Below are 21810 nucleotides of genomic sequence, written 5' to 3' on the forward strand. Positions count from 1 at the left end.
ATTTGTTTAATCGCTGATCGAATTTACATCAAGAGTGACTACTCGGGCAGTTAAATTTGAGAATTACTACAATATTTTGAAATGTATATTTGTAAATATGAAATTAAATGAAATCACTATCTTAAACAATCCAACTCAGACAGATGAGCAGGACCATTTTGTTATCAATAAACTTGGTGAAAAAGCAGGGTGGCCTTATAAAACATTACTACTCTACTCGCACTACTCGAATAAAGAAGCTCTAAGAGGTGCGCTGTACATCACTTATGGCTCTTACTTTACTCACTGTAACAAATATGAAATTGACACACCACTATGGCATGGTTTTAACGTCTCCTCTCACTCCTCTAATGCGAATCGACTGGACACAGCGTATTATTCGCCTCATGCTGAGTGTTAAGCATACATGATATTGATAATCTCTCACTGCCTGTGAGGACAGGAAGGCTAAAATTACAAGTGAATGGAGCATTACGCTACAGCTGATTAACTGTGTAAAGCAACTCAAGCAAACTTGAGAAATAACCTTGGCTGTCACACTTCCACCAGCCCATTTGCAAGTACACACTGGTGAACCAACCTGACTTATGGGGAGTAACTTTTGGATTATTCTGTGTAAAGAAGCTCTTGGAACACCAATGCTTCTCTGGATCAATCAGAAAGTTGTCGGACTAAATATGTTACATGTCTGATGACAATATCTCAACACCTGTTTGCACGACGCAGCTATAGTGCAAAAGTATTTCCCTTTTAATTATTTTCAGACTATAGAGAGAGTAATATATAGTCTGTATAGTTAGATGTAGGAATAAAATAAACTCAACTTCCATGTGATGGTGTTGCCTCATTCACCCTTGGAGCCTCTATTCACAGTCCGGGTACATTGTTTTTGCTGTGATATGAGTTTTGTTTGATTTCAGTTGACTGTATGGAATGTTTTCTGAAGTGATGTGAAGAGTGATTTTTGATTGTTTGGGTACTTGTATTTTTTGTGCATCTATACTAAAAGGGCACTTTGAGTATATTGAGAGATAAACAGATGATATTTGAATTAAAATGTATTCCAAGCAAAATGCAATTTGTTTCTGTCTATGTTAATGCTTCATCGCGGTACATGCAGGCTCTGGTCACAACCTCCACCACCTCTGCTGTAGCTCTTTCAGTGTTCTGCACATGTAAAATGTGTCTTCATACACAGCCGAAACCACATGATAAATAAAGAATTGTGTGTGCATATATATATATATATATATATATATATATTTCTTCATTCCAAAAGTCTTTCTCAAGCTTTATTTTTTGATTTTGAATACTGATGTTTGGTTAGTTGAGTTGATACGGTGATGCACATGATCTTGTTCACTTCCTCTCTTTCATGTTCTGTGTGGCTTTAAGTCTGGCTGTGCAGCTGGGCCCAGTGTCCTGCTCCCTGCCAGTGTACACACCTGAAAGGCATGAAGGTGACAGTCACACTCATCAGCAGTGGGTGATGTCTGGCGCAGAACTCTGCTCATCCCACATCATCTCTTTACCTCTGGAAATTCTGATCTGGCTCATTCTGGTTTTTTTAAGATTGGACATTTTTCATTTGATCATCTGAATTCTCACAGAATAAAACTAAGACAACCCCAAAAGTTTGAAATGAGGTGCTTTTCCACTTTTTTTTTTTGTTGCACTCAACCTTCCTGTCTTTCACATCTTTTTCCCTCAGAAATCCTCCAGCAACCCAGGGTTCCCTTTCATGCCCCAGGACTTCTGACTTCTTATTCTATCATCCCAAAACATATATAATGAGCATCTGTAGGGTAGTTTGTGTGCGTGCATGTCTGCCAGTCCATACGCAGCTGATGATTTGATGGCAACCTGTCTATGGCAGCTATTCCTTCTGATCTAATGTGGCAGGGATGGGTTGTATTGACACAAGAGAAAACTGCCTTATCCCACGATTCAGTTTAGAGCACTTGTATACATTGCATATTGCCAACCAGTCGCTTGAAAGGCAACATCAGGGGTGTTTCAAATAGATAAACCTATTTTCAATTACATTAATTTGAATCTGAATCCAACATTGATGACATGCACTGTGTTGTGTTTCCTGGTCCTGTGTTGTCTGTCTCCTCTGCCCAGAGTTTGTGGCACGCAGCTGGGATCAATAGGGCTATCAACTCCCCTGTACTTCTACTATCTGGTTCCAGTCTGTCGTACCAGATGATCGCTTCACGTATCCTGGTAAAGTTCTCCTTTCTCTTGTGTTTCCTGTATTTATTCTCTGGATGCTTTGTTTATTCAGCTTCTGCGTGTGTAGCATTCCACTGCATTTTTTGTTTCTACTCCGTCGTATGTTCACTACGTGCCGATGATTTTTGTACTCACATTTTCTGTTCCTTTCTGTTCCTCTGTTTTTTCCACCCCGAGCTGTTGTTTGGGCCTCGTGTGATTGTGTTTTTGTTCTCCCAGTTTTTTCGGCATGTACTCATTTGACTATTTTCTCTTTTCATCCCCTGTCCCTTTGTTTGTGTTTCTGTGTACATTAAACTTGTAAAAACATGTTCTTGCTGGTCCCAGTCCTCTGTAATGTAGTAGCGATTAGCGTTTGGATCACACCCTGTGAGCCACCATTACAATTAAATCTTTTATCTTGAGCTTGTAAGCATTCACCTTGGCTTTATTTGTCCACATCTCACTGGAAGGAACATACTGCACTGACATTCCTGTCCTCGAAGTGAAGAGTTCCACCTGTTGCTCTGAGGTCACAGGTTCGGCAGCAGCCTGTGGACCAAATCGTGTTCAAAGCAAGCATTTATGTTATCGTGATTTCTCTCTTCTAGAGACTTAAGACTGTAGCTCTCGACTCCATTACTCCGACTGTTGCTACGATTTACAGCATGTGTTGTTCTGAGCGGCCACTGCCCCACGCTTCAGCTGCTGCTAAGCACTATAAGCAGGTCGAGCAGGGTCAAGAGTCTATGCCTGACCTATATCCAGGAAGATTCACAGTAATCCCCTGAGACTACAGTGACTACAGCATTTGCTATAAAAGCTGTTGAGGAGTATCCCAGCCTTCAATGACCTACCAGAGGTTTGCATGTAAAATATATGGTAAATATTGTGACAGCTTACCAGTGAAGCTGGATATTAACATGAAAATGCAGAGATAACCTTCCACTCGAGAGCCAACAGGAGAAAAGAACAGATGGCAACTGACAGTGATATGAACATTCTCTAGCCGATTTACAAAGCTATATGGGTTGTATAGTTGTTCCAGTCAAGCAACGTGGAAATCATTTTATGATGCGTGGATTTCCGATTTATCTCTCAATAATGCTTTTGTTACTTGGTGGAAGAAAATGAAATAGTTTAGACCCATGAGCAGGAGCCCCCATTCCATGGATCAAAGATGTTCTATAAACAATTTAACCCCTAAATTAAGTTATAAGCATCAACACTCACAGGAACAGAAGATGAAGATGTCCAAGATCCTCAACAGAACCGGTAAGAAAGAACTTTTTTTCACAAGCTTTTCAATGAAATCATCCATGAATATCTAACACTATAAAATATTCTGTCTCCAGCAGAAGTGCACATTGATGTACACCCAGAAATCTCACAGGTGGTCAGCGATAACCTGTAACAGGAATTAGACAGCCCTTTTTGTACCTTCGGATTTGCACGGTCAATGTCCCAGAAGACTGCTGAGATGAAACCTCCTTGGGGAGGACGGGCTCAGCTTATGGTACTTCATGTGAATGCTCAAATACAAGATGAGGTGCCAGGTTTTGTATTCTTGGAACCTGGCCTGTTGGAGAGAGTGAAGAGGATGTGACCCTAGAGCAATGCCTTGTGGGAGTCTTGTCTTTTAGCCAACTGCAGGCTGGTCAAGTTGTTGATCCATCGAAGGGCCTGTCCACTCCTGCGCAGCAACCACAGCCAACTACTGTCTGTAGCCCTATATCCTAATTCAGTGTCAACATCTGTGAGTAGAATGCTCATGAAACTAGATGTGGGCAGTGTCATGTTGGGAGAGATCTACACCGATGCCTGGGTTGAAGGTGTCCATCTCCAACAAGAACAGGAGAGCCACAGTTTGCCACAAGATGAGTAGAAGAGAAGAACAGACATTTCTTGGCAGTAAAAAAAAAACAAAAAACAACTTATTGTCCTGTGTTGAAACTACTGGTACAATGTCAGTATTTATGAATGGAAGAGGTATAACAGTAACTGAGTTCAATTGGAATCCGGAAAATCTATCCAAATAGGAGAACAAAAGGGACATAGTGGTCAAAACACACACATAAGCAAACTGCCGCACAAGGAAGCATAGGTACTGGAGCAATCTATCAGGCATCTAGAAGACAGAGTCATGGCACAGTTGTCACGATCAGCAGCCCTGGCTCAAAAGGGTGAGACTCATCAGGAACACAGACACTGTCATGGCTGTCTGAGGATGGACCCAGGTGCAAGTAATTGCAGGCTTACAGAAGGCACGGAGAGGAGGTTAAATTAAGGAATTTAATAAAGACGATTAATATAAACACAGATGAACAATAACAGGAAACTGAAGGCGCCGGAACAAACCGGGAACTACACGAAGGGACGAAGGAAGAATCTGTAACAAAAGAGGCGAATTAATATCAAGAATGTAAAAACGGGGAGAACACAAACACGCTCGGAGTTTAGCTCACGAGGTCCATTTAACGAAAAGCGTTACGTGGAGGAGAACACCGAAACCCACTAGTACAAACTGCAACAATCGATAAATGAAAAGTGAGACTGGAAAACGCTCACACGCGGGAAGACTAGAGAATGGAGGAGAGAAAACAAAACTAAGGAAGCGGCTGAAGAGGAGTTCAAGCACGCTCAGGAATTTAGAAATACAGAGTTACGACGAGGAATATAAGTCTTGGGAGAGTCACCAGTAACACAAGGAGACCATTTGGCATTTGCAGGCTGGAACCCAGGAGAAGATATCCATGGAAGGAGTGATGATGGGATGAGTTACAGCTGAGCAGCCATTAAGCTGACGGGAAGGCAGGAAACTGAAACTACAGAAAGTAACAAAATAAAAGCACAGGGAAAACGCAGAACAAACAATGAACAGAAAGTGCGCACATGACAGACACCGCTCTCAGTCCACGGCTGAAAACAAAGAAGTTGATGGTTAAAAAAAAAAAAGAAAGAAAGAAAACAGACAGGAATATCAACATTTTGGAAGACTCAACACAAGTTGGGGTGGAGGTGGGGTAGACCCTTTCTATGTCTCATTTATCAGTTCCTAACTAGGTGAGGAAGCTCTGCAGACACGATTAATAGCTTAGTGCAAAAGTCAAGCTCATTCGATCAGCTGAACATGACATCCTTCATTAGAAATAATAAACAGTTATGCGGGACGTGTATATATCCAGTCTTAACAAAGATGCATTTTTAAAGCAAAATTCCTGTGACTGTAGGTATAGGGAACCACACTTGAGACTGGCCTCCCAGTCCCCGAGCTGTCTAAGTAGTTCTATTCAGTCTCCAACACAAGGGAGCCTGAGACTGCATTTACACGGCATGATGCAGGCTTAATGATGGTTCTGTCAAGTCAAACTTTCATAATCTGGCCAGAAAATGTTGCAGAAGCAATTTAGAGTGACAAAACAAGGACTAAACAACAAGCACAGAACGACACACTGCTGTTGACAACGTTGACAATGACAATATTATTCCTCCTAACCTGTTCAGATGTCACATCACAGCCTCTCTCTGTAGAGACGCAATATAACCTATCAAAAAGGTGTCTCATGTGGTTGACAAGCTCCTTTTTTACGTCTTCCAAAAATATCTTGGACTCTAAAGATCCTTTGTTTCCAGCTGTTGATGTTGTCTCATCCATTTGCCTTTGTAGAAATCTGTGAGGAATTGACCTATCAATCTCCTCTTCTTTTGACAGCTTTTATTCATTTATTTTTTTGGAGGGATTTTTTATGGTCTCTTGACTCTTGCAAAGGCACAGTTTCACAGGTTTGGAGCATTTCTCGAGTTAAAATTGTGTTCGCTTTATCCTCACAATCACAAGAAATAAATGTTGATTAATGTAGTGCACTTGGACATAATAAAATATGAACGAATAACGCTCAAAATGTTCAATTAACAAGTAAAAACTGGTTTGATTATGAGTCATCATTCCTCATTTTACTTGATAATGTGTGAAAAATATTGTTTGGATTTGCATGTTTGATCAATCATTACAAAACAACTAGATGAAGTAATGGGAGTGACACGTTGGCTTATATAGGATTTTTTTTTTTCAGCTTCATCAGATTCTCAACATTTTTAAAGTGGGTTATTCTTTCATTAAAAAAAAAAACAACCTTTTTTAAGCGCAAAACTAAATAGCTTATTTTGATCTATTGAGATGTGAACATGAAAACATGTACATTGAGTAAATAGGTTGCTATAGTGTCGTCCCAGCCTGCGATATCTGAGTTCCAGCATGGTTTTTGGTGTTGTGCTCAACATTTGAGAACCACAAAGAATCGGATTAAGGACCACGGATGAATAACTCCTTCTTTTTTGTACAGAATCCCCAAGTCTGCTGCCTTGTTTTGTTGACTTTGACTTTTACGTGCTCCAATCACGTGTCTATTCCTAATGCTAAAAAAATTGCTTTGAATTAAAACCTCAAATCCTTCCTCGTAAACAACTGACTTACCCACAGTCTGCAAAGTAGACCAACGTATTTCAAGCTATGATTGTGTTTGGGAAGGACTCACTATATGTGTCATTAAATTGAAGCATAATTAAGGACGAGTAGCTGGATGGCTGAGCAGGATAAAAATAAACATAATCGAAGCAGCACCCGTGAAATAAACCATCGCATATTTTTCTGATAAACTCATGACACTTTATGGATATGAATAATGCATTTGGGAGACAGATAACAGACAGTTTCTGTCTCTTCTGCTGCCTCTCTCCTGTTTACCTGCTTGCCGCTATGTTCGGTCATCTGTTGCAGTTTCCCACTGTGGGCATTTAGACTGTCTATCCATCCTCATCCGCTTATCCGGTGCCGGGTTGTGGGGGCAGCAGCTTCAGAAGGCCACGCCAAACGTCCTTCACCCGCGCTACACCACCTCCAGCTGGCGGAGATGCTGGGTTTGTGTTGGGGTCGAGGGGAGTTGAAGATTGGTCTGCGAATTGTTGTAGCAGGGGTGGTGTCTCCCACACTGTTGTGTGTAATAGAGAGCTGAGCCAAAAGGCAAAGCTCTCCATTTACCGATCAGTTTTCATTCCGACCCTCACCTGCGGTCATGAGCTGTTGGTGATAACCGAAAGAATGAGATCCAGGATCCAAGCGGCTGAAATGTGTTTTGTACAATGGGTGAGGTGGTTCAGGCATCTCATGAGGATGCCCCCTCCCCCGACTCGATGCAAATAAAATAAAACTGTGGTGTCAGAAGACGGCTTACTTGATATTGTGTTTCAGTATGCCCACATTTGTCCTGAATGCAACGTGTGGCAGGTATAATACTTCAAGTTATCCCAAGACAGTCAGTTGACTGAGTACTGAATAAATGTAAGCATAGTAGTAAATATAAATAAATTACATTTTGTGAAAATAATGATGAACACTGCAGAATGTCTTAAATATTCTTCAATCTTTAGCCTGGAGGTTTCTCCAATGGGTGGGTGGGTTGGTTCGAGGAGATGTCAGAAGCTGTTTAGAATGAAAATAGTGGGCAGATGAGAAATCAGACTTCAGTAAAAATCTCGTCCTGGGCATCCAACTTCAGTCGAAACAACTTGGCCCCGAACAACAAGCCACTGACTCACATACACACACACAGTTTGGCAGTTGTTTGTTTTTTGTATATGGTTATAGAAGCAAACTGAGTCTGGCTCTTTACAGGAAGAGTCAATCCCACCTATATTTGAGTCAGTTACTGATGGGTTCATGAGTTTTCTTGAAACCACTCGATGGCACACTGTGCTCTTTCATTTTCAACTTTAAACACCTCACATTAATTTTACATAGACAGTGGCACTGACTGAAAATGGGACAGTGCTTCATGAAACCTCATCCGCCCCACATTGGTGTCAATTCAACAGTAAGGTTAAACTAAAATATGTCCGAATGCAAAATAACTATTTTTAAGGGTTATGCTTTGTTTCAGGCATTTTTTTCTCTGACCGTCTTGCATAATAAATGCATTGAAATAAGAAACTAGATACATCAAGGAAGAGTGTGCTGTGAAGCAGGGAATTTACTTTCAAATTGGCAAGAAATGCATCGCCGCAGCATGGTTCCAGTCCATAAAGAGAACAAGAACAGGGACCGTTTTTGTTCTGTTTCAAAAAACATCAAAGCATTGGAATCACTTCAACAGGACAAAGGGAACTGGTAGACAGAAGTCGGGGAAGAACCGGTTGCTGTGTCATGTTAGGTGGTGGACCTTGGGATTGATCAGCCGGTGGAAGTCCTGCATGAGTTTCTGTGGACAACAAGAAGGTGTAAGAAGGATAGATAAAGGCCCATTTATTGCCTCTCAATGTACAGAATTGTACCTGTCTGTTTCAAACGTAACTGTCACAGGTCACATACTTCCATGTGGTCTTTACATGGGCATTGCATTTCACAATACATCCACCAGATGGAGCAACCCAAAGTGAAACAAACTCTGAAACAAACATGCCGACTGTATTGATAATGTACTTTTTTTAATATACTTTTTCGCAACTGAAGGACAAAAATTTCCACCATTATCATGTCTTCTTCATGTCTCATTAGAGGTACATAAGAGCAACACTGCCCCCATGGTTTCTGGTGGTACTGCTCCATTTGGATCGTATCCAAAAGGTTTGTGGAAACTTGCGGGGTTATGGAACACAAAGCACACGTATATCAGTACGTCACGTTGAGCATGAATAAACCTTGAGGTGTACATGTAGTTGATGTCTGCTCGTGTGTCCTGTTTGCGATTTCCCTGTGGTTTTGATGCTTTTCAGGTGGAGGGAAGAAAACTCTTTTTGTACAAGCAACAGTGGCCTCCCCGTAATTTTCCATTTAAGGAACTGTTTAATGCAGAATCGGTCATGCGCAGAATTGGAGCGCTTAATTACCCATTTTATACTCAGTTTACACATGATTAAATAATATATTACTACAGCCGACAATGATTATGCCCATTAAGTTCAAAATCATGAGCTAATGGTGTAACACAGGAAGGAGCCCTGTGAACATCCCGGCATTAAAAAAGAGTTGGGTGCCTTTAACTGTGGCTCCCTGTCTGCACCGGAGACCAAAAAAGAAGAGACTCAGAGACCACTTGAAATTTACATCTGCCATTTTTGTCCTGAATTTGGGTTCGGCTCGCTCAAGAACGCTTTAAAGAAATGTTCCTTATCATGCTAAGTGTATCGTAAGGGCTGTGCTCTTGTGCCACTTTTGTTTTCCATGTTGAAGGACTGAACACAGGTCCTGGGACTCCACTTCAAACCCTGGGATGCTGCCTCTCAACATTCTGGAGCATTCAGACTCAGAAATGAGGCACCGGTCCCCACATGACCAGAATACTAGTTCATCCTAATGAGCCAGGGTCTTGGTCTGAAAAGAATGTCACGCTGTTGTGCTGAATCTGACATATAAAATGTAGCAACCCAGTCTCAAATGTGATTAATGGTAATAAATATAACAGCAGCCGTGCTTTTTTTTTTCCCTGAAGTGATTTTATTACAAAGTTCATGAGGACAATATTACAAGAAAAGTTGTCAACATGCGAAAAACAGAACAAAGCAGAACACAGGAGTTTAACAAACTGGTAAGATAGGACAATCCACTGTTCACAACAAACATAAAATCGAATAAAGTCCTCAGGAGGTGGGAGCCGGTGAATGACTACAGTGCAGGCATAGAACGGCCACATTCACACTGACTCAGCAAAGGTCAATCCAACCAAGGCAAGATGTGCACATCTCAAGAAAACAATTTACAATTTTATATGCCATCGGCTTTTCTCAGAACTTTTAAAAAGCGTCACTCGTATGTACATAAAACTGTACAAAAACATGGCATCACAAGCATTTTTATCCTATATAAATATAGCAACAGTTAGGATAACAACTAGATTCTCTGTTGTAAAGACATATTCTCAAGGCAATCGTCTTTGTTCTAGATAACTGTGAAAAAGGATGAAGCGTGAGGTTAATTTCAGTTTCGGTAAGAGGGGCCTTCCGTTATAACTCAGCACTGACAGTCCAGAACGTAACTCAAAGACAGTAAACAAATTTACCAATCTTCTTTGGAATTCATGCTAATATCACGCCCCGTTTCATAGCAGACACAGGGTTGTGGAGATACTGTATATGTACACTACGCCACCAAAACATTTCCTCACGACTGGTTTTCTGAAGAGCCTTTGCTCTGTACAAATTATATAAAAAAAAAAAAAATCCTTTGCCAATTTCAGTACAATAATTTTGTCCATCTGTCCACAGAAATGATCACCGTACGATATACACTACAGAGGCAAAAGATACTCAAGTGATTTCAACATTAAACCCATGTTTATTACAAATTAAACATATTCAACAAACTTTTCGTGTGTGTGTGTGTGTGTGGGGGTGCTTCAAAATGTCCTCTCACTTTGATCGAGATGAAGTCTTCTGCGCCGAAGATAGACCTCAGTTCACTCAGTTCCAAACAAGGGTCAGGCCAGGCCGTGGATTGTTCCAAGATGAAAAGGTGTTAATAGGCTCAAGTCCAACTGGTTGAAAAAGATTTTTTTTCTTTTTTTTTTTTTTTTCTTTTTGTCCGTGTCAAGACTCAAAGCAGAGGTTATTCATCTCACATAGGAGTGATCCAAAAAAGACAACTCTAAAGATACATTCCTGATGCACTACAGCGAAGAAGAGAGTCTTTAGGCTGGAATCAGGTTAGGACTAAATCCCAGAGATAATATTGATGCAGAGCAGTTGTGAGTCTAAATTGAGTCAAAGCATTTCAATATTAGATCAAGACGTGACTGAGGCTATGTGTGGCTTTATCACTCTTTACTATCCGTCGCACTTGCCATTACTTCCAGGTCAGTGACTTCACCCGCCGCCGTCTCTTCTCTTTGTCAAGCGGCCGTCCACAGCTCTGCGAGCGGCGCTTCGGGGAGCCGTGGAGGTTTAATCACAGTGTATCATGGCTGTTGTTTGAATTTGATTCCAGTGGCTAAATGGCTTTGAAAAGGGTATAATGTGCTTTCTCCCCCTCAAGGCAGGATAATCGCCCACCTTATTTAATCATGGCCATGTCTGCTAATTTCCATATGTTTTCACTTTCATTATTCCGAGCGCAGTTGTAAATGGCAGCATGATGAGGTAAGTGCTGATAATAATGCTCTTTTAACTGATGCTATCGCCGCGGTTAGACTCGCATCGGCTGGTGGGTGCTGCGTCCCGAGGGCGCTCGCGTGTGCCCTGACTCAAGAGTCATTACTCACCCTCATTAGGAAGTGTCCATTCCCCACTCTTCCATCTTCACTCCGAGACACGATCTAACCGCGCCAACACTCGGCAGAGGTGAGAGGTATCTACCAATCGAATCAAATCCATTTCTGAATCAAAGACACGGCGTTACAACGTTGTAAGGCAGTCATTATTAACATCCAATTACCGACTAATAGTGTCCTTCAACACATCCTTCAGTTTCACTTGGAAAAGATAAATGAAGCCTACAGACATGACCTATTTTTGTTCTGTTCGCAACGGCTCAAAGGATAAAAATGCCTTAAAAGTTAGAGGATTCTTTTAGCTCATCAATCCCCTGCTGCTTAACTGTGGTGGGTCAAAGAAAAACTTGATTTGTGAGGTGACAATTTAAGGAATTCGGGATGTTATCAGGGCGTCATTGAAATGTTATGACTCCTCAATGCACCATAAGAGAAGTAGGTTTGGGTAAAATGTGGAAAAAACAGGTGAAACATCAATGTAGTTAGTTCATTTGAGTCTTCACAATTCTTCCTATTTGATAGTGGCCTCAAGCGTAAAAATGTCTTTCTAAAGGGCTTCAATGGGAGAACTTTGAGTTTGGCAATGAATTAAACGGCGAGTTCATTTTATTTCTAGGATTGTGAAAGTTGCCCAATGGAGGGCGAGTGTGCTCTTGGCTCGGCGTGATATCAACCCGGTGAGTTTCACACACAACCGTTCGAAATTGCAGTGTGAAAAGGGCTAAGGAGACGCTTAGAAAAGCTTACACTGCTAATGACTTGTCTGATAAAAACGTGCTTTTTTGGGTTGGTGTCAGTGGAGAGCAACAAACAACTTGTGAATTTGAACGCATGGGCTATTTGGCTCAGCTGCAATGCTCTAATGGATTACCATCTCTTCCTAACTGAAGCAACTCAGGGTAGGCGGTCCTCTCCAAAGAGATGAGGACAGTTATAGGTAGCCTGGAGATGAATGCATTTTTGGGGGGAGCAGAGGTTATATCAGCTTAACTGCAGAAATTCATCGAGCCCTCTCAATCCATGAATCCATAGAAGTTGTGATGGATCGTGACGGGAGACTGTGGAGACCACAGATGAACGGTCAGTAACAGGCCTGATTGTCATGACGGAGAGAGGTCATTTAAAACCGACACACCGGTGTGGTTTCACTGACAGGGGAAGGTTTTGAATGAAAAGCCTATTCAAATCATCCAAGTGAATAGTCTGCACTTGATCTGTGTGACTCTGGGGCACTGTGGCCAAGAGGACTTTTTCTTTTTTTTTTCATGATGAACAATAGGTCACAGTGCTGCGAGTCAGTGGAACATAATGTCTGTTTAAATGTTTTTCACCACCAGTGGCTGTGCTCCACTGGGGCGGGAGGTAAAGGCCTTATTACTTTGACTGGGGGTTGAAGGTGTGTGTGACTGTGGAGCGGACAATTGCCTTACACAATATTGACCTCTTCTACTGGAGCAGTTTCCATTAAGTTTGAACAGCAGCAGCAACGGAAAGCTTAAGTACGCAAAAATATTCTGAGGCTTTTTTTCTTTTTTTTTTGTCTATTTTAGCTCGTGTCGGACATGTAAAACACACCATTCAAATGTATTTACAGCACTGTACATTAAGCTAGGCCATTTCACTTGATTGTTAGTGTTCTGTCTTCTGACACCACTGGCTGCCTATCCGATCATCTAACAGTTGCACACAAGCACTGACCACATTTGTCAAATTCAAAAGACCACTTCACAGAATAGGACTTGGCTAACTACGACGATAATTAGTCACTAAAGTAGTGGTTACCGACTGCATTTTTCATCAGATCTGTGCCCTTCCAGACTCTACATCAATAAATGAATGAGTGCACCAGTAGTGGAATTTTTAATAAATATGGTAATAAATTATTTAGGGAGGAGATGACAAAAATGCTCGTGTTCATGCCAAGGATTGGATGAGTCACAGCCTTGCATCCTACAAAACGGGCATTGACTTGTGGACAGCCTTTTTTTTTTTGTTGTTCAAGAGGTTCTTGATTCGTATGCTGATTAGACGATGGCACTCCTCACAGATAGATCTCTCTTTTGGGAGTGTGGGCAGTGGGTGAAGTGGGTGGAAACTCGGAGGCGACGCTCAGGGGCATCTCCTCTAAGGGGGAGTCCTGGCTGGCATCGTGACCGCTGTTGGAATAGGCACTGCGAGATGGCGGAACGCGGGAGCGCGGCTCCTCGCTGCCCAGCCTGGCGTTCCCGTTGGCCAGGCGACCCAGGCTCCCTCTCTCCTGGTAAGGCACAAAAGTGGAGAGTTTGGGGGGGTTCCTGGTCTTGCGCACCGGGGAAGGATGACCAGGCATCCAGCAGGCATCGGAGTGGCCCAATTCGCTGCATTCGGTGGTACAGTTTCCGGTCATCGCCACGTCAGGGATGGAGCGGATATCTGTGGGCAGAAGACATGAAACAGGCATCATCAAAATGCTCCCTGGTGATAAACATTATAATGCCATTCATGAAACAAACAAAAAGTTCCAGAAAGCCATTAACCATCAGAAATGGTGTCATCTGAAACACCCCATGAAACCAACCGCCCCCCTCTTTGAGGTCTTTGCAGCTGTTGCTAAGCAGTCAGCAGCAGTTGCTATGTAGCTGTTGCTATGCACTGTATAATGAGTGCTACTGTGTGTGTGAGAGAGAGAAAGAGTGTGTCCACTCGCTGATGTGATGCATTCAGGAGATGGCGTGCTGTGTTTCCGTCATTTCTAAGTATCTAGCAGCGGTAGGTTTTTGCGTTTGAAATACTTCACAGTCTTGTTCAGACTTCTTACATTGATTGCTACTTCTGTTCGTGTGCTGTACATTGTGCAGGACGTACACTTCTGTACAAACAGACGAAAGTGCTAAACCAACTCCCGCCGCTGCGCCCCGTAAGCCTAGCGGATGGAATCCTTCGGGCAAAAACATTGAATGAGTTATTGATTGACAGCACTGAAATGAGTCCTGTGCCCTTGATTATCATCCATTTTTGAAATTCAACGCTTCCTAATTAAATAAATGGGCCCATGACCCACTGTCCTCCTTTTAATGCGCAAGCCCCAAAATAAGTTTGCTTGAGCTTTCACTCTAAAGAACAAAAAAAAAAAAATAGGTGGCGCTTGACAGGACACCGATTCCTTCCCGGGAAATCGAACCGCACAGTCGAAGCTTTGTATTTGTTTACCAGAACTGTGCAGCTGGCAGGCAACGGGCTTTTTAATCAGCCCACCTGTTGACAAGATAAACACACGGCCGAGATTAAATGGAAATATACATCAATTTATCTTTGTTATCCCCTCAGACTCAGACGAAGAAGGCCAATCAATGTCTGTGAAGGAGAGAGCAGACGACCAAGGCCTGGAAGAGTGTGCTGGCAGCAGCCAAATGTGCTGCAAGTACATTAACACACGGTAGTGTTGCCCACCACAAACACACTGGTCGCTGGAAAAATGGATTCAAGCAGATGAGAACAAGTGCAGCACATGTCATGTACATGAAGACACTGCTGCATGAGAGTGATGCAACAAACGCAGGAGCAGACACTTTCTGGAGACAGCAGTGGGAGTTAAGACGCGGTCGGTTGACAGAAAGCCTGGGAGATGTACCATCGGTGTTGCACTTGTGACCAGTGGCACAATCATTATCACAGAGGCCAGAACGAAGAGCGTCTGCCCCACTGGGGCTTTAGTCATTCAGGCATGTTATATTTAATGCACAGCCCCAGTGCGCCGCAAGTAACACATTAAAACCTGTTTGTTTTCGCTGAAGAGCGGCCGGAATGCGATTTCTTTCCTTCCGCCAGAATGGTTAACTGAATATTGGAGTACTGCAAAGCTAAAAGACCCTGTCATGTACTATAACTAGATGAGAATGAACAGAGAAATTATGCAGAGCTCTTCATATATAAAAATGGTAAGCAGCTCAATGTTCCGTTCAACTAGCTGGTTTGTTGGATTTCCATCGGGTTTGCATTCTTTCCCCTGCTCTTCTCCTGGTTTATCACTTTTGTAAACAACTGTGGTCATTAGAGACTGCTGAAAGAATACAAGAATTACATTAACCACCATAAAAGCCCTATACAGAAGGAGCTAAGTGACTTTCACTTGAAAAGTTACTGTTTCACCACTAAAGACCACAGAAAAAACATCTGAAACAGACATTGTTTTCTTTCCCATTATACTTTTACACAGACAAGGTTAACATACGTCTGTGTTCTCGCCATGGTTAATGGAAATCCGAACCAAATGTACTGGTCAAAATAGTTTTTTTTCTTGACAGGAGATCATAAAATAAAAGCGTCTCCAAACAGTTGGGGACTTCAGACCGCTGCTATTGTACTGGTTGCCACAAATTAATTGCTGGCTCGCCACGTCTCCTGCTAGATGTTTGACTGTGAAATCAAAGCACGCTGGCCAAGTCAGCCCATGCGATGAGACGCTTGGCTGCCATCAACAGATCTTAAAATCTGATGAATCACAAGCCACAGCAGGTATTGCTGGGCGTAGTTGCAGTGGAAATGGTCTCTTTTACAAGAGACTCCTTTCACATGATCTTTTGTACTGGATGCCAGAGTGTCAGCCGAGCAACACAATTTTATCTTAAGCCGGTGCAAAGTAAATTCTGTAACTCCACCGTATGTCCCTAGTGTGTGTGTGTTCAACAATAAATGTATGTCTGTGCTTCGATTGCAAAAGAAAAGTCCCTTTGTCTGTAAGGCTGAGGAGGTGATTCTCCCCAACACACACATGCAGACTCATGTTTCTCACACACGGTTCCATCCCCACGGCCTATTGAAAGTCAGATCACCTGCTGACCATACATTTTTCCCAACAATTTACCCGCGCAAAACAGAGCAGAGGAGGCTGCGGCGAAACATTAATGAACGAGACACTATGACAGCAGGAATGTGGTGGAACAGCAGATCACAGGTTTTTTTTTTTTTTTTTGGCATGGGTGCAAAATATATTTACTAGTTAAAGTGCTAGTTACTGATTTTCCCAATGGTTTTAATTTACTTCCTACAACAAAGTGATATTAAATTGTCAGATTCATTCCAACGACCCACTGCATGGCGCTCTTGGTTGAAAAAACACATGAAGTTTCATAGAAATAGTTGTTCAAAGCCTCATCAACCATTTTTATTTATTTATTTTGGGGACATTTATTTTATTTGGGGACCTTTATTTATTTCTGGGACAGCATGACGGTCAAATAAGGACCTTTACAAATTGGCTTTTTAAGAACTATTGCTAGTTTTTAGTCCTGGGTGTAATGACCACTACAAAATATGCTTTATTTGATACAAGTGGTGAGTATTTCAAGTGGGAAGAACACCTCCAGCCCCCTAAAAATAAATTAATAAATTAAATGAAGATGAAATAAGCACGTCTTTGTTATTATGATGACTAGTTTCCAGGCTGACAGTGTGCAGCGTGCACTTGTTTTGTTACGGAGCTCCTCACATGGGCGGAGACTGATGGATGAGCAATAATGGTGGGGAATGTTTGTGTGGGTGTGACCGGAGTTGAATTAAAACAGAGAATTGAAACAGTAACAGTCGCAGTATGTGGTGAGATGTTCCACAGGTGGAAACTAGAGTGTTATAAAAAGAGAAGGATCTCGTTCTACTCCATTCAGTTTTCAGGTGACGCTGTGCTGCACAAGTGAGTTCTGCTTCTCTGTTCCGTCCATTAAAATAATCCATTTAAATAACTGGAATCTGGACATTGCTTCATGTATGAAACATGTGAAAATTGTTCATGTTTGAATCGCGACCCCTGGTGATATATTTTTGGGCAAATGTGAGTGTTTGGCGTCACACTTCTACTTCATCTGTGAATGACAATGATGCTCATGCAGTGGAGAGTGGCACGCGAAAGGAGACTGAAGTGATTGGTGGAATTTATGGGAAAGTCGCTGTGATCCAAGCAGAACTTGTTTGAGATTCCGTTAATAGTTGCGATTGCAACATCGCCATTTCCTGGAGAGACTACTTATAGGGTGCTTTATGAAGGAGGAAGTTTTCTGCACCATTTGAGTTTGAGATTTTTCAACCTGTTCCACATGTTGCTTGACAGTAACACACAACATGAAGGACCTCTAACAGACACAAGCTTACACACAGCTACAGACAACCAAGTGGGGATCAGGGGCAGAAATCACTGTATTTCAACCTGATTCTCTTCAGTCACAGTCACCATCCAAGATGAAACTGAATTGGATGTCATTACACAATAATGGAGCCTCACAATAAAGGTAGACTATTTAGATTGTATTACATGAGACTGATACATAATACTTATTCATTCATTCATTATCTGATCATTTCTAGGGTCATTATTGTAGGAGCAAGAACAGCACAAATGTGAGGAAGCCTTCAACTCGCCTTTTGGCTGCTTGGATAGTTGTGTTTTTGTTCTAAAGGGTTGAGCCAATATCAATACTATCAGTGCTATTAATGTTGTGCTTGCAAAATGCCAGCACAGTTCACATTTGGATGAATACAGAGCCATCCGTGAGGTGACTATGAGGTGACTCTTTGTATCAGAAGGAGAAAACGACGGCGGGAAACAGTACTTGTAATTTAAAGTGATGGAAACAGTTGATGGCTGGATTTTTAAATCTATACATCCCAGGTAATCCTGAACACATTGTCCCATTGTTTACAAAATAGTGATCAATGAAATGGAGGGGGGGAACTAGCCTTCCATCTATTGTTCCCTCACATCTCATTGTGCCTGTAATCCTAAATTGTTTATTGTCTGCGCTTTATTTCTCTCAAATGAGCAGTGATCTGTCATATTCATGCATAATTACATCATTATGCTTAAGTGGAAATGCTTTTTGTTTACGGTTTCATGACTGATTTAAAAAAGGAAAAAAAAAAATCAGGAAAGGAAGTGAATCGGGGGATGGTGGTGGAGGGTTAAACAGAGGTAGCAGATACAGAGTGCGCACACACCCTCATGCATGACGATTGGAGTTGCACTTTCTCAGCTCTCTGAGAGTGTTTTTGTCTGCATGCATCACTGCGGCGAAATAGACTCTTGCTACAAAAGATGATCACGGGAGGAGTGTTGAGGGGAAGTGTTCAGGAGCACGCATCTAAGCACAAACACAGCCGTGTAGGCATCTACTCAAAAAGGATTTTACACTTGATGAAAATCTCTCACAGCTTTGAGGAGGTTTATGTCACTCCAGCGGAGCTTGTGTACAATTCAGACGAGGACTGCAAGTCGGTCTGAAAGCGTGTTTGTCTGTCTCACAATAGTATCATACTACGAATGACACGTTTGAGAGGATTTGTGAGCTCCTCTTGATAATAGACATCAGGATGATAGCATTATTGTTTCACAATAAAATACCCTGTTAAAAGCTAAGCAGAGGCTTTATGGTTTCAGGGGATTCATCATTCATTTCTTTCAATATCTACAGTCATACAGAAAAAAGCTTCCATATGCTGCATCATGGTTTATTGTCACAATTATCAAAACATGATTTTCCATGGACTTGCACTGCCCCTCTCATGTTTGCTTCCAAGTGACCGATCGTAAAAGTGGCCTTGACATCTAATGGCATGACATTCATGATGACTGAAGCTCAGATCCTCTTTTGTAGTAACAATGTAAATGGTTAGATCTGCGGTTAAATAAAAACAAAGATATACAAAAATAAAGTAAAAACTGCTTTCTTGTGTTGACCCTGGTTTTCATTTAAAACCATCACATTTCGTTTTCAGGATCGATTCTGGCATCGATTTGCAGAGATAACAGGAGCAACAGTGAGCAGCACTTTGTATCATCTATCTAGGATTAAATCTTCCCTGTTTACATGATACTAAAAGATATTATCCGATTCAGATGTGTGTGCTCATGCATCACACAATTCATCTGAACCGAACGACTCTGACATGTGCAATGCCGTAAAACAGATCGCATATAGCCAGAAGCCTAGAAGAAGAGACTTTTCCGCCACACTTCCTCCTCGATCCATTTGTAAACAAACTGCCATCCGCAACCTAGCAACACCTTGCAGCCAAGAATTATTACTTAATACAAGTAATTCACATCATTTTTTTTTTTGTTCAATACAATTAACTTGTGTTGCTTTGAAGTGAACGTTCACCTGCTGCTGCCATCGGCTTGATTTGTGGTGGCTTTGCTTTTGAGGTGGAGCTCAGCAGCTGCACTTGCCTCAGTGGCAGAGACGGAGGGAGCAGGAGGATTCATGTTTGTTAAGAATTCATTCACTGGTCGTGTCACGTGGCGTAAACACGCACAGTGATACAAAAATCAGCCCAGGCACAGAGATCAAATGGAGTGTTTAGACGGATGCCAACCTGATCAACGGTACATATAATCCACACCTCTGGTTCAAGAAAATGCAGGTATAAAATAAACATTTATTCATTCAAAAGCATTGCATATAGTGGTTAATTCATAAAGTAGATAAAGCACAGATTAAGACCATAGAAAGATCCATACCTCCTGCTTGTGTGAACCTGTTTGTGATGTCAAAATTCAATTTACATAATTTCTGAGAACCAATACCAACACTTAACTTCATATAGCTGCCTTCCATTACATTCACTCAGCTGCATGTCTTCTGGCCCACTCCACACCTTCAAAACCTCCACTGGTTTCCTGTCCAATAACGCACACGGTTTAAAATCCACCCCATCACCTTTAAAGCCCTCAACAACAAGCGCCCTTCCTACCACGCTGACCTCCTCCAACCCCACAATCCCTCCTGTAGACTCCAGTCATCAGACAGCAACCTCCTGACCCCACAAAGAAACCAAGTACAGAACCTGAGGGTGACAGAGGATTCAGTGCTGCCGCCCCATGTCTTGGGAGTTTAACCTGAACAACACTGGACTGACCACATTTAAATCACTCTTCAAAACTGACCCCTGAAAATACAGAATCTTTGCCCATTCGCTATGTCTAAGTTAAGTTTATGTTGTATCCATTGCATTAATAACTTATCTGGATGTGGCCAAGTTTAGCAATGTAAGGTCAATGGGGAAAATAAATAAAATGAGAAAATATATATAAATGAAATATATATATATATATATATATATATATATATATATATATATATATATATATATATATATATATATATATATATATATATATATATATCCGTAGCAACACATGAATGAAGGGAAAAAAAGGGGGGGAAAGAAAGAAAAAAACATAGAAACCTCTTGAACTTAAAATGAAACAAGCTTGCATGTAAGCTGTCGAGAAGTACATGAGCGCTCCAAAATGCAAACACCCGTACACATGGGAACGGAGCTTTACTCCTAATGGCGCTCATCACCATCACCCACCATAAAATAAGCAATGACAGATACATAAACCACGCAGCTTGCCAAGTCTGACATTTCCTCCAGCAGTGCCAGAGCACTAATAAATCAGCCTGAAAGAACACTCAGCTGCCTGCTATTTAAGTTGATGATCACCTTTTTTCATCAAGTTTAGTTGTGAGGTATTTATTTTAAGGTTTCCGCTGACATGTTAAACAGTGAACTGGAAACTGCTCCTACATCCTGTTATTAGAATACATGTAATTTTTGGTTACAATGCAGCTGTTCAGTTTGAAAAGCGTGTCGTGTTTTTTTTTTTTTTTTTTTGGACTGCAATTTTGTGTCTTCCTTTGGCTGTTGCCAAAAACAATCCACTTATTTAGTGGCATGCTATTGTCAGCACATCAAAAACTACTCCAGCCCTCTTCCTAAAATACCCATCGCTTTGAGTACTTGGTGGTAAGGATAAACAGGGTCAACAACAAGTGGAAGCCAAAATAGTCATTCAAAAAAAGCTTGAAGGTGAAATTGGCATTTTCGCACCCACTTTGAGCTGTTTTCTCAAGAAGTAAATCTGCTCAGAGTGTGGAACAAACCCTTTAGAGTTTATAGTCTTGCATGTCATGGACGGCGAGCCAAAGTGGACGATGAGGAATAGACGGCTAAACCACAGCACTGCTACTTGGAATAGGCTCCCTGGGTTTATGGAAGGGAGCTGCTCTTTTTGGAGAGGCTGACTTTGACATTCCTCACTGCCACATGAATACTTCTCTCTGTGGTAGATAGCACCTGCGGCTGACTTGTTTATATGTGCCAGAGTGCTATGAGTGCACAAATGAATCAATAAAAACTGTGACTTTCACCTTCTGCCACTTCCCCATCCGAAAGTCTTAGCGAAGCTTGGGAAAGCTCTGCCGTGCCACAGTGCTGCAACAGTCGGAGCTGAAACTCCTATGCTGACAGAGACATGCGAGGGTTGGGTTTACATGCTGCTTGCATCAGGGTGCCAGTGGGA

General features: G+C 41.8%; 1 protein-coding gene across 1 annotated transcript in view; it reads right to left on the bottom strand.

Moving 5' to 3' along the window:
* Positions 1-9699: 9699 nt before the first annotated feature.
* Positions 9700-21810, bottom strand: part of pcdh1a (protocadherin 1a) — a 115774-nt gene continuing 103663 nt past the window's right edge. Inside the window, exon 5 of the mRNA XM_053848004.1 lies at positions 9700-13886. Coding sequence (XP_053703979.1) covers positions 13516-13886 — 371 coding nt within the window. The 3' untranslated portion in view covers positions 9700-13515. The remainder of the gene's footprint in view (positions 13887-21810) is intronic.

Source organism: Synchiropus splendidus, chromosome 17 (assembly GCF_027744825.2).
Source record: "Synchiropus splendidus isolate RoL2022-P1 chromosome 17, RoL_Sspl_1.0, whole genome shotgun sequence".
Taxonomy (NCBI): Eukaryota; Metazoa; Chordata; class Actinopteri; order Syngnathiformes; family Callionymidae; genus Synchiropus; species Synchiropus splendidus.